The 12,638-nt window shown below is 33.0% G+C and overlaps 1 protein-coding gene across 1 annotated transcript; it reads right to left on the bottom strand.

Moving 5' to 3' along the window:
- Window positions 1-5,398: 5,398 nt before the first annotated feature.
- LOC145088065 (trihelix transcription factor ASIL2-like) lies at window positions 5,399-7,165 on the bottom strand. Its single transcript, XM_079026264.1, has one exon. The coding sequence runs from the start codon at window positions 6,778-6,780 to the stop codon at window positions 5,563-5,565; it is 1,218 nt and encodes a 405-aa protein (XP_078882390.1). The 5' UTR covers window positions 6,781-7,165; the 3' UTR covers window positions 5,399-5,562.
- Between the last annotated feature and the right edge of the window lie 5,473 nt (window positions 7,166-12,638).

The raw sequence follows: 12,638 nt of genomic DNA, 5'->3' as shown, positions 1-12,638 counted from the left end.
CTTCAAAATTTTAGCAAATATTAATAGTTTTATTATGTATAATTGATTTGTATAAAAAGTTTTGTATTTTGTACCTCTTAAAATTCAAGATTTGTACAAAAAGCTTTATATATATATATATATATATATATATATATATATATATATATATATATATATATATATATATATATATATATATCAAACAAATTGTCTACAAACAGAAACCAATATTGATGTAAACTTTTATCTTTTAAAAGAAAAAATAGTGATACTAATTATAAAAAAATATTTTGTATTCTAAGAAGATTAAAAATATTTCTATTTTTATAATCCTAATATAAAGTGAATTTAAATAATAATATTGTTTATTCAATTTACGTTACTAATACTATTATTTTTAAAATTAATATATATATATATATATATATATATATATATATATATATATATATATATATATAATACGTAATATACAATTTTAATTTATAAGGGTTATTAAATAAATATTTGTAACGTTCTAAATAACATTAGGTGTGACTTGACGGTTTAGACTTTTATGAGTCATGATGAGTCACATTGTGTGTGTGTGTGTGTGTATATATATATATATATATATATATATATATATATATATGACTTAAAACGACATTTGATAAAGTGTGCCGTCAAATATAAGTTTTGGAGCTATGACGAGCTTTTTAGAACCTTGATGATTTGTCATTTGTCAATTGTTACTTTAAACATACGTGTAAATTAGTCATTTATTCATATTTAGATGATATACTGATCTAAAAACAAAATATTAACATTATTTTATCCACACAAATATCACTATTCATTCCGTACAATTCACCAATTTGTTAATTTCGTAGTTAATGTTTAAACCAAGACTTGAGGGGTATTCGCACTGTAGCACAACAAAATTTGGTGAATTTACACGTTTCGTCACTCAAATATTTTTTATGCTCAATTGGTCATTAAAATTAAGTTTTCACTGCCAATTATACAATTATGTTACCAGATACCGGGAAATATCGGTTATTTTGTATTGTGGTATTTTAAATTAAATCATATATGTTTTTTGGGGCCCAAACCTCACACTCACAGCGTGCCTCCTTTGCGTCTTCGTTCTTAATCAACCAACATGCACCAAAAATCACAACTCCTCTTGAAATCGGATTGTAGGAGCCTTCAAGGCAGAGATTACGAACACCCACTTCTTTTAGATCTATCGCAACCTCCTTCTCTCGTTTCTCCCCTCCGCTAAACCCAAACCTCCTTGCAAAGTCTCTTTTTCGATACCCATTCTTCCCCTGTGAGTGAGATACTCATTCTTCCCCTGTGAGTGAGATAGTGATGTGGCATTTTAAACTAAATCCTATATGTTTTTTAGGGACCAAACCTCACACTCACAGCGTGCCTCCTTCTTCCCTTGAGTGAGATCGAAGCAGGTTACTGAGTAAGGGCGACAATGAAACCCGATGATTGCCGCCACCTGATGAGTTTGTACCAGGTTACCGAGTCACGACGTTGACCGTACCTAAATCCATCGGAAGCCCTAGATGACGCATCAACTGCAACAAAAGTATTTGCCTTTTCCATAATAGAACACAAATCATGCACTCAATATTGTTAAGCAGCTTATGTCTGCAGTTGCAATCTCAGATTTTCAATCTTTGCCCCAGCTTCAACATTGCATTACGACTCTTTTTCTCACTTCTGCTCTTCTTTGAACTCTCGTTACCACAAAACAAAAACCCAAACAAACCTTTCAACAAACAATTTATAACAAAAACCACAAATTGTTCTTAGATCAAAAGACGATATTCAAAGTATTATCATGGGAAAAGAAGCGCAAAATTGAACTGTAATATAACAAGATTCGAGATTCAAAGTTCAGGTAGGCTTCGATTTCCATTTCACATACTTCGATTTCCATTTCACATACCGAGGTTAAGGGCAAAACGTCGAATTGATTTTAGATTCGACCTTCACATTTTTGCAAAGAGCGTCGGAGGTGAAGCGTTGCAAGGAGGAGGTGTCGTCAGAGACGTCACCAAAGTTGGGGTGTCGGAGGAGGCGGAGAGCGACAATGGGAATGTAGTCTAAGAGTAGGGTTTCACAATATTTATTCATAAGTTCAGGAAAAAGGAAAAAAAGCCACATATTTAGATTTGATTTTTAATTTTGGGAAAAAAAAAGTCATCTAGATAAAGGCTAACCTGTAAGCTAGATAAAATTTCGTTCAATCCTTTAATTAGAAGGTAATTTTTTACTTTAATGACCAACTGAACACAAAATATTAAGTGACTAAATATGTAAATTCGTCAAACTTTGTTGTGCTAGAGTACCAAAAGCCCATGACTTAATGAGATAAGTTGGAAGAACTATGTTTATTCATTCATTCTCCCCCCAAGCTTATTTTTACCACATAGTTCTCATCCTACCCTTTTACATCACCCCCTACCCAAATCTTTTTTTTTCCGATGTCTTCCAATTACCAAGTATCCAAAAAAGAACATGTATTCCTATTTTGTATAATAAACACATACAAGCCCTCTTTACCTAATCTGCATACATTTACTAATGTGTTCGGGTAAATATTCTCACCTATAAAATCATCAGGATCAAGTCCATTATTGAGTGAAAAAAAAAATTGATGTTTAATTTGTAGGTTCTATTTGTTCTTTTGAAGGTTTCTTTCTTGCTATCCCCACCCGAATCTAATATCTCAAGCACGATTTATTTTTAGTGTCCAGTGTATTATAAAGAAAAAACATATATTATTATTGTTGGAGGTCTCCTTATTTTAGTTTTTTACATTAGTAATATAGAAACAACGACCTATACTTTTGAATGAACGGTTAGGTTGCGTTGTTTATTTTTCAGAGCTTTTTCAATTTTTTCGGATCCTTTCATATGCACCTATTAGAAGATTTGGGCTACCTCCTCTCTTTCCGATCTCATTTAGATAATAAGTCACTCCGTTTATTAGATAGTGAGTGGGTAAGACAGGTGCTTGGTTTTGTCTCCGAACGTGGGCGTAGAAGTATTAGAGTCTTAACAAAAAAAAAAAAGCAAATGATTAAGGTTTTTTTTTCCTTTATCTGATTATGGTGATCATTGAATTATTAGGGATAATGACTTAAAAGAATAATATTCTTTTTTATTTATACATATTTGGTCATTGATTATTTTTTGTTCACATTTAACTTGCTTTTTTGTCATATTCCATCCTTATAACTGGCTACGCCAAAAAAATGATTTAACAGTGTCATATATTTTTTTTAAGTTTGTATACATTTAATCTTTTTTTTTACACATTTAGTTCTTATGACAAATTTCTTCATATTTTGCTCTAGACATCCTACATGAGACAATCATTAACGAGGTATTCTGATAAGTGGCTCTTTATTCACTTATATCAGTAACTTAATTCACAAATCGGTCAAATAATATTGGTGCTCTAGTTTTCTGTTTTCTTCAAGCAGAATATGTTTTCGTTTTCGCTTTCATCTATCTTTATAGCAGACAACGAGATTCTTTGTCTTGGAAATACAAATTCGAGTTAAAATGAAGCAATCACAAAGAATTTCGTTATCTGCTATGGAGATAGATGAAACTTTTTGCTAGTAAGTTCTTTTGTCTTAAAAGTGCAATTTCTTTTAAAATCTTCCTTAATTATTTTTGTATTGGAAGTGCAAAGTCGAATTAGAAGAAAAAAATCACAAAAAATCTAGTTGTCTATTATGGAGATAGATAACTAAAGTCGACGACATCATCTGTTGGAGAAAAACTAGAGCATCATCATTATTTTTGACTGATTCGTAAATTAAGTCACTGATATAAGTAAAAGACGAGTCATGTATAAGAACATCTCATTAATAATTGTCTCATGTAAGATGTCGTGAGTAAAATTTGAAAAAACCGGTCATAAAGATTAAATATGTACAAAAACATTAATTACTAAATATATACATTTTTTCCGCATAACCTACAATAACAATAACAGGCTATAAGGACTAAATATAAACAAAAAAACAAATTAAATTGTCAAACATAGGCAAAATAAAATACTCTCCGACCAAATATATACAAATCAAAAAGTATAATTTTTATACAAATCAAAAAGTATAATTTTTTAAGCCATTATCCATATTATTGCAAAACTTTTAAGCCATTATCCATATTATTGCAAAACGTTTTCTTACGACCAAAAGGCTTATAGCCTACTAGTAGTATTAGGTGGATTCAGAACGACTTGAACATTAGATTATGTTTGTCGTTCCCAAAAAAAAACCTAATATATCATTCAAAGAAATTGTTCTCAAGTTTCATTTTTTAATTTTTTATATTTAAATAATTGTTATGTCAATTTTTAACAGATCAGTACGTTCACTCTAAAAAACGAAACAAGATTTATGAGCAACACTTTATCATGCAAAGATATTGTTCTCAAGTTTTATTTTAATTTTTTTATATCTAAATTATTGTTATGTCAACTTTTAACAGAAATATAAAATAATCACTTATTCATATAAAATACATTCAGTCCAAGAAAAGAAACAAGATTTATACGAGCAACAATTTATCCACACACATGTCATTATCCATTCGGTATACTTTATCAATTCGGTCTTAAAAAAAAGAGTTCAATACAACATCTGTATTTGGATTTAAACCTAAAAAAACAGAGTTCGATACAACATCTCTTTGAATTTAAACCTAGGACTTCTAAATCCAGTATTCGTATAAATCTTTATTATGCATTTAGTACCCCTTTTTAAGGGTTCATTAAAAGAAACTATCTTAGTTGCAGAAATACAAAATCGGATACTTTCTGCAACCATGATGGGTATTTTTTTTTTTTAAATTAAGGTCAAATATTAATATTCAAGTTTTCTATATATAATATTTTTGTAACTATGATGGTTATTTCTGAAAGCTAAAGCACAATTGTTATAGAAGTTGGTTAATACCTCTCAAGAGTTGTTGCTTATAAAAAACCTAATCAATTTTGACTTGCCAAAAAGCTAGGTATCACTTAAGTAACATTCTAACATATGCTTCATTTCATACCATCAATATTTGCCATTCTGAACACTTTCAATTAGAGAGAGCTGGAGTTAAAAGAAGTAAGAAAAAGGTTGCAACTTTTTTTACTTGAAAAAATCTAAGCAAACTGAGAGATCACATGCAATCTTACTTTGCATGTGCAATAACAATTAAAAGCAGTAAATAACTAACCTTTCTTGAACCTTCAAGATGACCTTCCTAAATCTTGATGAGCCTTTCAGCCTGGAAAACCAAGCATACCTGAGAACATTATGATCATGAAATTTCCAAGATCTTAAAAGAACACCAATTTCGTTCTAAGCTGCTACTCAAAGAGTATCAATCTTGTTTATGCATTGAATGATGTACCTACCTCCAAATCTTTGACATAGAAGGGAAAATTTAAAACAAGCAAATTCAATTACATACATCTCCCTAAACACCCCTGACCTCTACTAGAGGGGCAACATTAACATTTACCCCTTTTAATTAATAAGCCAATTGATTCTGAATACATACCTTAATTTAGTTATTGCTATCATCACTATGATTGTTGTTGTTGCTGTTTATAGTATTATGGTTACTACTGTTGTGATGATTATGAGTGTTATTATGATTATGACTATGATGATGATTGGTGGTGTTGTTCCCAACACCTTTCCTACTGTGCTTCAGCTGTGACAGCTCTAACTGTGTCTTCATGAAGAACTGCATCCTTTGCAATTCAAGCTCCTTTGCAAATTTCATGCTTTGCTTCTGCATCTCCACCATCTGCTGCAACTTGGAGCTCTCAGCCTGCTCATAAGCTTCCCCAAATTTCATTATCGCCCTGGTCAATTCTCTAACGGAATCTCCCCAATTCTTCTCTCTCCCTCCTACTCCTCGCCCTCTGTCCTGTTGTTGCTGCCTCGTGGTGGAGTTGGAGTTTGCATTGAATGGAAGTGGAACTCTTGGGCGTTTTTGCTCGTAGGAATCTGATTCAGGCGAATCTGGAGACGCCTCTGGTTCTGATTCAGATGAGTCTGAATAGGCAGGAGGGGGGCGTAGACGCTTACGCTGCTGTTGAAGTTGTTGTTGTTGTTGCTGCTGCTGCTGAAGTAGCTGTTGTTGTCGCTCTTGTTGCTGCTTTAGCCGCAGACTTTGAAAAGGTGCCGATCTAACACCGACCGGAATCCCCATCGGAACAGCTCTTAAAGGCGGAGTAGTCAACAATGATGAACCGCTCTTCGCGGTGGCCGTAGGGCCGATGAGCTGGTCCAACCGATCATAGAAACTCCACGTACTAGGCCCCCCGCCAGACGCAATTTTGGCCTTCTCAAGCTTATACTTCTTCTTCACCGTGTCGATCCGATTCTTGCACTGAATATCCGTTTTCGGAGCCTTCAAATAATCCTCCCGACTACTAACTATATCCGCAACCTCTTTCCAGTGCTTCTGCTTCAAATTCCCCCTGCTCAGCTCCAGGTACCGCTCTCCCCACGCGTCAATCAATACAGCGGTTGCACCTTCGCTCCAACAATCCTCCCGACCTCCTCCACCTCCTCCTCCTCCACCACCACCACCGCCACCTCCACCACCGCCGCCGACGGTCCTCGGCTGCTGTATCGGTAGCGCTAACGTCAAGGTATTCTGAGGAGGCGCAGCGGTAGCCACCGTGACGGTTATCCGGCGATTAGAACGCGGCGAACTCGGAGATCCAGATCCTGCGGATGGATGTGACTGGATTTCTTCGTCGTCTTCCATGTGTTTTCCCTGAAAGCTAACAAATCGTGTGGCCGGCGGGCGATATCACCGATCTAAAAGATTTTTAGAGAGAGAGAAAGGAAGGGAAAGTTTGTTGTAGAGAGAGAAGGGAAGGTAGGGTTTTTAGAAAGAGAGAGAGGGTAGTTGACCGGCGTTTTTTACGATAGAGATATATAAATTTATCGGTTGACGGAGAAAAACGGAGAGAGGGGAGGATAAGTTGACGGAGAAGTCGGCCGTCAAGGGAACGGGTTAGGAAGGACACGTGGAATCCCATTTAGACGAAACCCGACACACCGGACGTGATTGCCACTTTGCCGGCTCCGGCTCCGGCTCGGCTCCCTCGTTTCGGCCGTTTTTGTTTTTTCTCATCGTTTTGCTTTTGCATTTAATTTCAGTCTTTAACCTAAACTCCCTCCCTCATACGTCTTCGTCCTGTAAAATGACATTTTTCTCCTTCTCATTATTTCTCTCCTTTTCAATCCCACGTGTTGTGATCGTTCGCAGTCGTTGATGATTGATATTACATTTTGTATTAATCACCATAAAAATTAGATAAATTTGTAAAAATGGGTTTTCATTGCGATTATGGTTCAAATGGTTGTTAAAAGTTATATATTTGTCCCTTTTTTAACAAGTTTTATTGTGATTTTGGTTTCTTTTCCGTTAAATTTAATTAGTCGGCCGTTAACTTCATCAAAATGACAATTGATCATTTTTGTAGTTTTGTCTTTTACCATACCATTTTATATTCTTTTCAATTTCAATAAAGTATTATATATTAATAAATATTGTTTTTAATATATAATATTATTTGTTAATAAAATACTTTTTTTATTGAATTATAAATTTATTTTACTTATTTTTTTTTGTTAGAATAATTCTTTTTATTGAATTATTACATATCGATACCTATAGTTTTTAATATCTAATATTTATAGCATAATAAGTATTATATTATGGGATTATTATATATTACAAAACATTAGTTTATTGGATTATTGTTGATTCTTTTTATAATTTCTTTTTTGTTGGAGTAATTCTTTTTTATTGGATTATTATATATCAATAAATATTATTTTTAATATGTAATATTTATATCATAATAAATATTACATTGTTGGATTGTTAATTTCTTTTAGTGAATTTTTTGTAATTTCTTTTTTGTTTTTTTTATTATTATTGAATTACTATTTTTAATTTATTATTTTTTTCATATAATAAATATTATTTTATTTTTAATGTATACTATTAGTTCTTTTTAATTTTATTAGTTTCACCATAAAGTCACCAAAATACGCAAAATCACCGCTTCTCATCATCAAAAATCGACGAGATCACCGCCAAACACCTTCATCGGAGATTTGACAGAAACCCTACCAACATGTTCCACCCAGCGTCATTGGTAGCCACCTGCGACAACATCTTCACAATCCAATGGAATCATTTATATCCAACATAATGCTCAACAAACTCATGTAACAATTATAAGTGGTGGTGGTGACCCGGTGATAGTGGTGATGTTTTCCCTATGGTTTCTTATTATAAGTTATCTGCAATGAAGGTGTTTGGCAGCGATCCTAGCGATTTCGATGATGAGAGACAATGATTTTGTGTATCCCACGACTTTGTGGTGGAACCAATAAAATTAACACGAACTAATATTATACATTAAAAATAAATTAATAATAAAATAAAATAATATTTAGTATATTAATAAAATAATAAATTAAAAGTAATAATCCAAAAAAATAATTTAAAAAAAAAAGAATTACAAAAATTAACTAAAAAAATAATCCAATAATATAATTTTTATTATGATATAAATATTATATATTAAAAACTATATGTATTGATATATAATAATTCAATAAAAAAGAATTACTGCAACAAAAAAATAAAAAAAAATAACTAAAATAAATTAATTATCCAATAAAACAATATTTATTAATATATAATATTATATATTAAAATTAGTATTTATTAATATATATAACTTCAATAAAAAAATAATGTATTTAAAAGTTGTCATTACAGTATAGTAAAAGACAAAATTATGAAAATGATCCCCAGATTAAAATTGTCATTTTAAAAAAGTTAACAGCCAACCAGTTAACTTAACGGAAGAGGGACCAAATCCACAGCAAAACTTCTTGAAAATGACCAAATTTGCAACTTTGCTAACGTTTGGACCTTAACCACATAAAATGAGAAACCATATGGAGCATTTTTGCAATTTTGTCTAAAAATTAGCTTTGATTAGATATGGATAAAAAGCCTTAACTTCTATCAATTATTAATGGTTTTATGTTGAGCTTAATTATATATTAGTTAATGTTTAATATCTTTAAAGCTTTGTAATAAATAACTTATCAGGTCAAACATACAATATCTTGTTGGAATCTTATCTTTTGACGTGGAATCTGGCATGCTGTAGTGGCATCGAATAGGATTTTTGGTTAAGATCATCAACATCAGTATAATACCAATCACATTTGAACACTTGAAATAAGTTTATCCTGTGTGGCTTTCAAATAGTTAATATTTGGCTTTGCAATTTGGTTTGAAATAACTTATGTAGATGATATAATGTGACATGTCATTATTTAACACCCCAAATCTTTAACATTTACAAACAATAATTGTTGTGAAACTTAAAATATTTAGTTATCATCTCAAAATATGGTTTAATAAAAACCAAAAGTGTTCAAAAGTAAATTTAAAACTTTTGGGTTAGAACTTTACATCACAACACAGATAATCACAGGAGTAATTACACAAATCACCCCTAGTACGTATGCAAAAAGGCTTGTTTAGTCTTTACTTTCAAAAATTAATTATGACCATCCCTGATATGTTTAAAAGTTGCACGTTTCATCCCTGGTTTCATTAATCAGGCCTAAACATACAAATTTACCCTTATATATTTTATTTTTATTTATTTTTAATTTGTTTATATTATTAATAAATAAAATAAGGGCCACTACCACAAACCCTTGATCTCTTACTCTAAGTCTCTAACCCACACTTTCATGGGTTCATCTTCTCCAACGTGGAGTTGTCGGAGTTACAAAGAGAGGGCGAGAGAGACGAAGATAACGATGTAGATATGTAGTCGCCATCTGCACATTGTAACACCCAATTTTGGGATGTTTCTTATTTCTGGCTTTTGGATCGTAATTCAATCAGTCAATGGTATTAATCTTCAAAGGAATAAGTAATATAAGCCTTGAATTGTGCTTTATAACTAAAGGATAAAATGGGAAATCTGATATTTCGGACTCCTTGCATGAATTGATGAATTTAGTTCGGTATGTTTTATGTAACACCCATCTCGCAGAATGAATCAGTGTATTGCATAAGGAAGTCAACTATATGGTTTTTGAGGAAAAACTATATGTCACGACGTGACAAGAAGACATAGCAAATATGAGAATGTGTTTTCGGATGGTTGTCATGACATGACAAGAGTATGGTCACAATGTGACGATATCTGCAGGCAAAGCACATGATCTTTTAGGGTTTCCCCCATATTTGAACCCCTAACCTCATATTAGGACATCATTTCCAACCTCCGTCACCCTCAAGAACCCTGAAGGATACCTTAATACCCTCTTCTCCGTTTTTGAGCTTACCTTTGGTGTTTGGTGCATTTGGAAGGAAGAAGAAGGCCTTTGTGGTGTAAAGAACGTCTTGGTAAGCTTAGAGATTTCATTTGAACCATTTATGGACCATTGTAAGTGTTCAAGATCCAAGCTTTATGTTGTGTGCTTCTAAATCTAGGTTGCTTGTCCCTTATTCTTCATGTTGTGGAAATTTGAATGGAAGGATTCCCTAAAGTTGGAAACTTTATAGGTCATTGAGGTCCCTTGAGGGTTATATATGTTGGATCAGAAGTTTGGCTAAGTTTTGAATCCATGCATGTGATTGTGGTTCCATTTTTCATCATTTTGACCTAACGTGAGCTCAAGACATGCATGTCTATAAAACATCGATTTTTAGACTGTTTTTGGAGTAATAAGTCCCTCTAGAAAGTCGGAATGGGCGGCTTAAAGGATTAAGATCTAAATGCATTAAGTTTCCCCAAATGCAGTAGTCACGACATGACCGTATGGAGGTCACGACGTGATGATGAGGCTCATTGATTGTATTGGACGGATTCTATCATGATGTGGTGGCATGACCATAACGACGTCACAATGGTTTTGCTCGTGGTTGATTGTTTATAACCGGAAGTTTTGAATCAAGACTGATTTCGTTAGCTACGACGTGGACATGGGTTGGTCACAATGTGGGTATCAGCTAATGGTGATGTTAAATGTTGACTTTGACCTTGACCGTTGACTTTTGACATGGGTTGACTTTTCTTCAAATTTCTAGTCTTAGAAGGTAGACTAAGGGTTTACCTTGTGTGGTTTATTAGGAGGTATATATCATATGTTCGTTGGTTATAAGAGATGTTAGTTGTTGACTACGTCGATAAGGTGAGTTTTCTCACTATGTTATGTATGACGCTAGTTGTCTTTGTGATACTTGCATGGAAGACCAGGGTGTGGCCATTGACATATGTATTAAAGACTATGGTGTGGCCGTTGGCATATATATGAAATACCATGGGTCTGTCTCCTTGTAGTTATACATAGGATGCTAGTTGTATTTGTGATGCTTACATAGAAGACCAGGATGTTGCTCTTGACACTTGTACGTAAGACTAGGGTTTGGATCCTGGAGTTACAAGGAAATACCATGATTTGGCTCATACTTGATAGTGACAATAAGACTATGGTTCATCTCATAGCATTTCATATCCTATGTATGGTATGTGGTATTTTGGGGAACTCATTATGTTTTATTCTTACGGTTTATGTTTAAAATGTCTTCCAGTACTTCTAGTTCCAAAAGGAATAGCCCAACTTGACTGCACAACATCCCTTGATGGATTTTTCCGCACCGATTATTATTGTTTTACTCTGATGTTTGAAAGATACATGTTACTCTGGTTGGATTTGGAACAAATGTTTGCACGAATTTGTTGGTTAAAAAGATTGAAAGTTTTATTGGTATTTTTGGGACGTTACCAATTGGTATTAGAGCCTTAGTTTGAAGGATTTGAGCACACTCTCAGGTGTGTCTGAACTCAAACCGAGGAATTGATAATCATTTTGAAAGAAAAAAAATATTCTAAAAGGATTTTTACAAAGAAAGGGATGTGATGTGTGCAAACAGCCAAGCTCAAGTAAGTGATTCCTAGAATACTCATATATATATATATATATATATATATATATATATATATATTAATATTAATATTAATATTAATATTAATATGTTATATGTGTTATAGAATGTTTTGCTTGTTAGAAGTTAGAATAAGGATGTATTCAGTGTTGCATGCTAGAATGCCTATTAGGAAAGATGTCTTTTGATGTTTTGTTGCCTATAGAGTTTTTGATCGAATGTTGCTTACTTTATGCTTTGTAGGGCTCATATTGATATGAGTTAAAAATTAAGTGAATACATTAAGTTACATGCTGCAAAAGGTTAAATAATTTTAGAGTGATTAATTTGGCCCTATTGTGCAGCTCTTGTCTGATTCCAACCATTGTAGGGTTGGGTCTTTTAGTCGAAAGATTATTTAAGTTTTGTTGCAGGTAATTGTATTCATGAAGTAGTTAGCTGACATTTGTAGAAGTTTTTCAGCAAGGGTAAGGTGGGGACCCTAGGAGAACCTAGGAAGTGCTTTAGTGTGAATGGTGAATTGTTTAGCGAGTTTTGGGAGTATCATTATAGGGAGGTGACTTAGAGGATTTGGGATGATTCTTGAGGAAATTACGGATAGGTGTGGATGTGACATCCTA

Source organism: Lactuca serriola, chromosome 2, assembly GCF_051521515.1.
Source record: "Lactuca serriola cultivar US96UC23 chromosome 2, Lser_US96UC23_V15, whole genome shotgun sequence".
In the NCBI taxonomy this organism is placed as follows: domain Eukaryota; kingdom Viridiplantae; phylum Streptophyta; class Magnoliopsida; order Asterales; family Asteraceae; genus Lactuca; species Lactuca serriola.
Note: the sequence above shows the minus strand (reverse complement) of the source record. Positions and strands in the feature narration are given on the sequence as shown.

Bases quoted from the DNA above. Each gene is read 5' to 3' on its own strand.
- LOC145088065 (XM_079026264.1), bottom strand. From the start codon at position 6,780: ATGGAAGACGACGAAGAAATCCAGTCACATCCATCCGCAGGATCTGGA.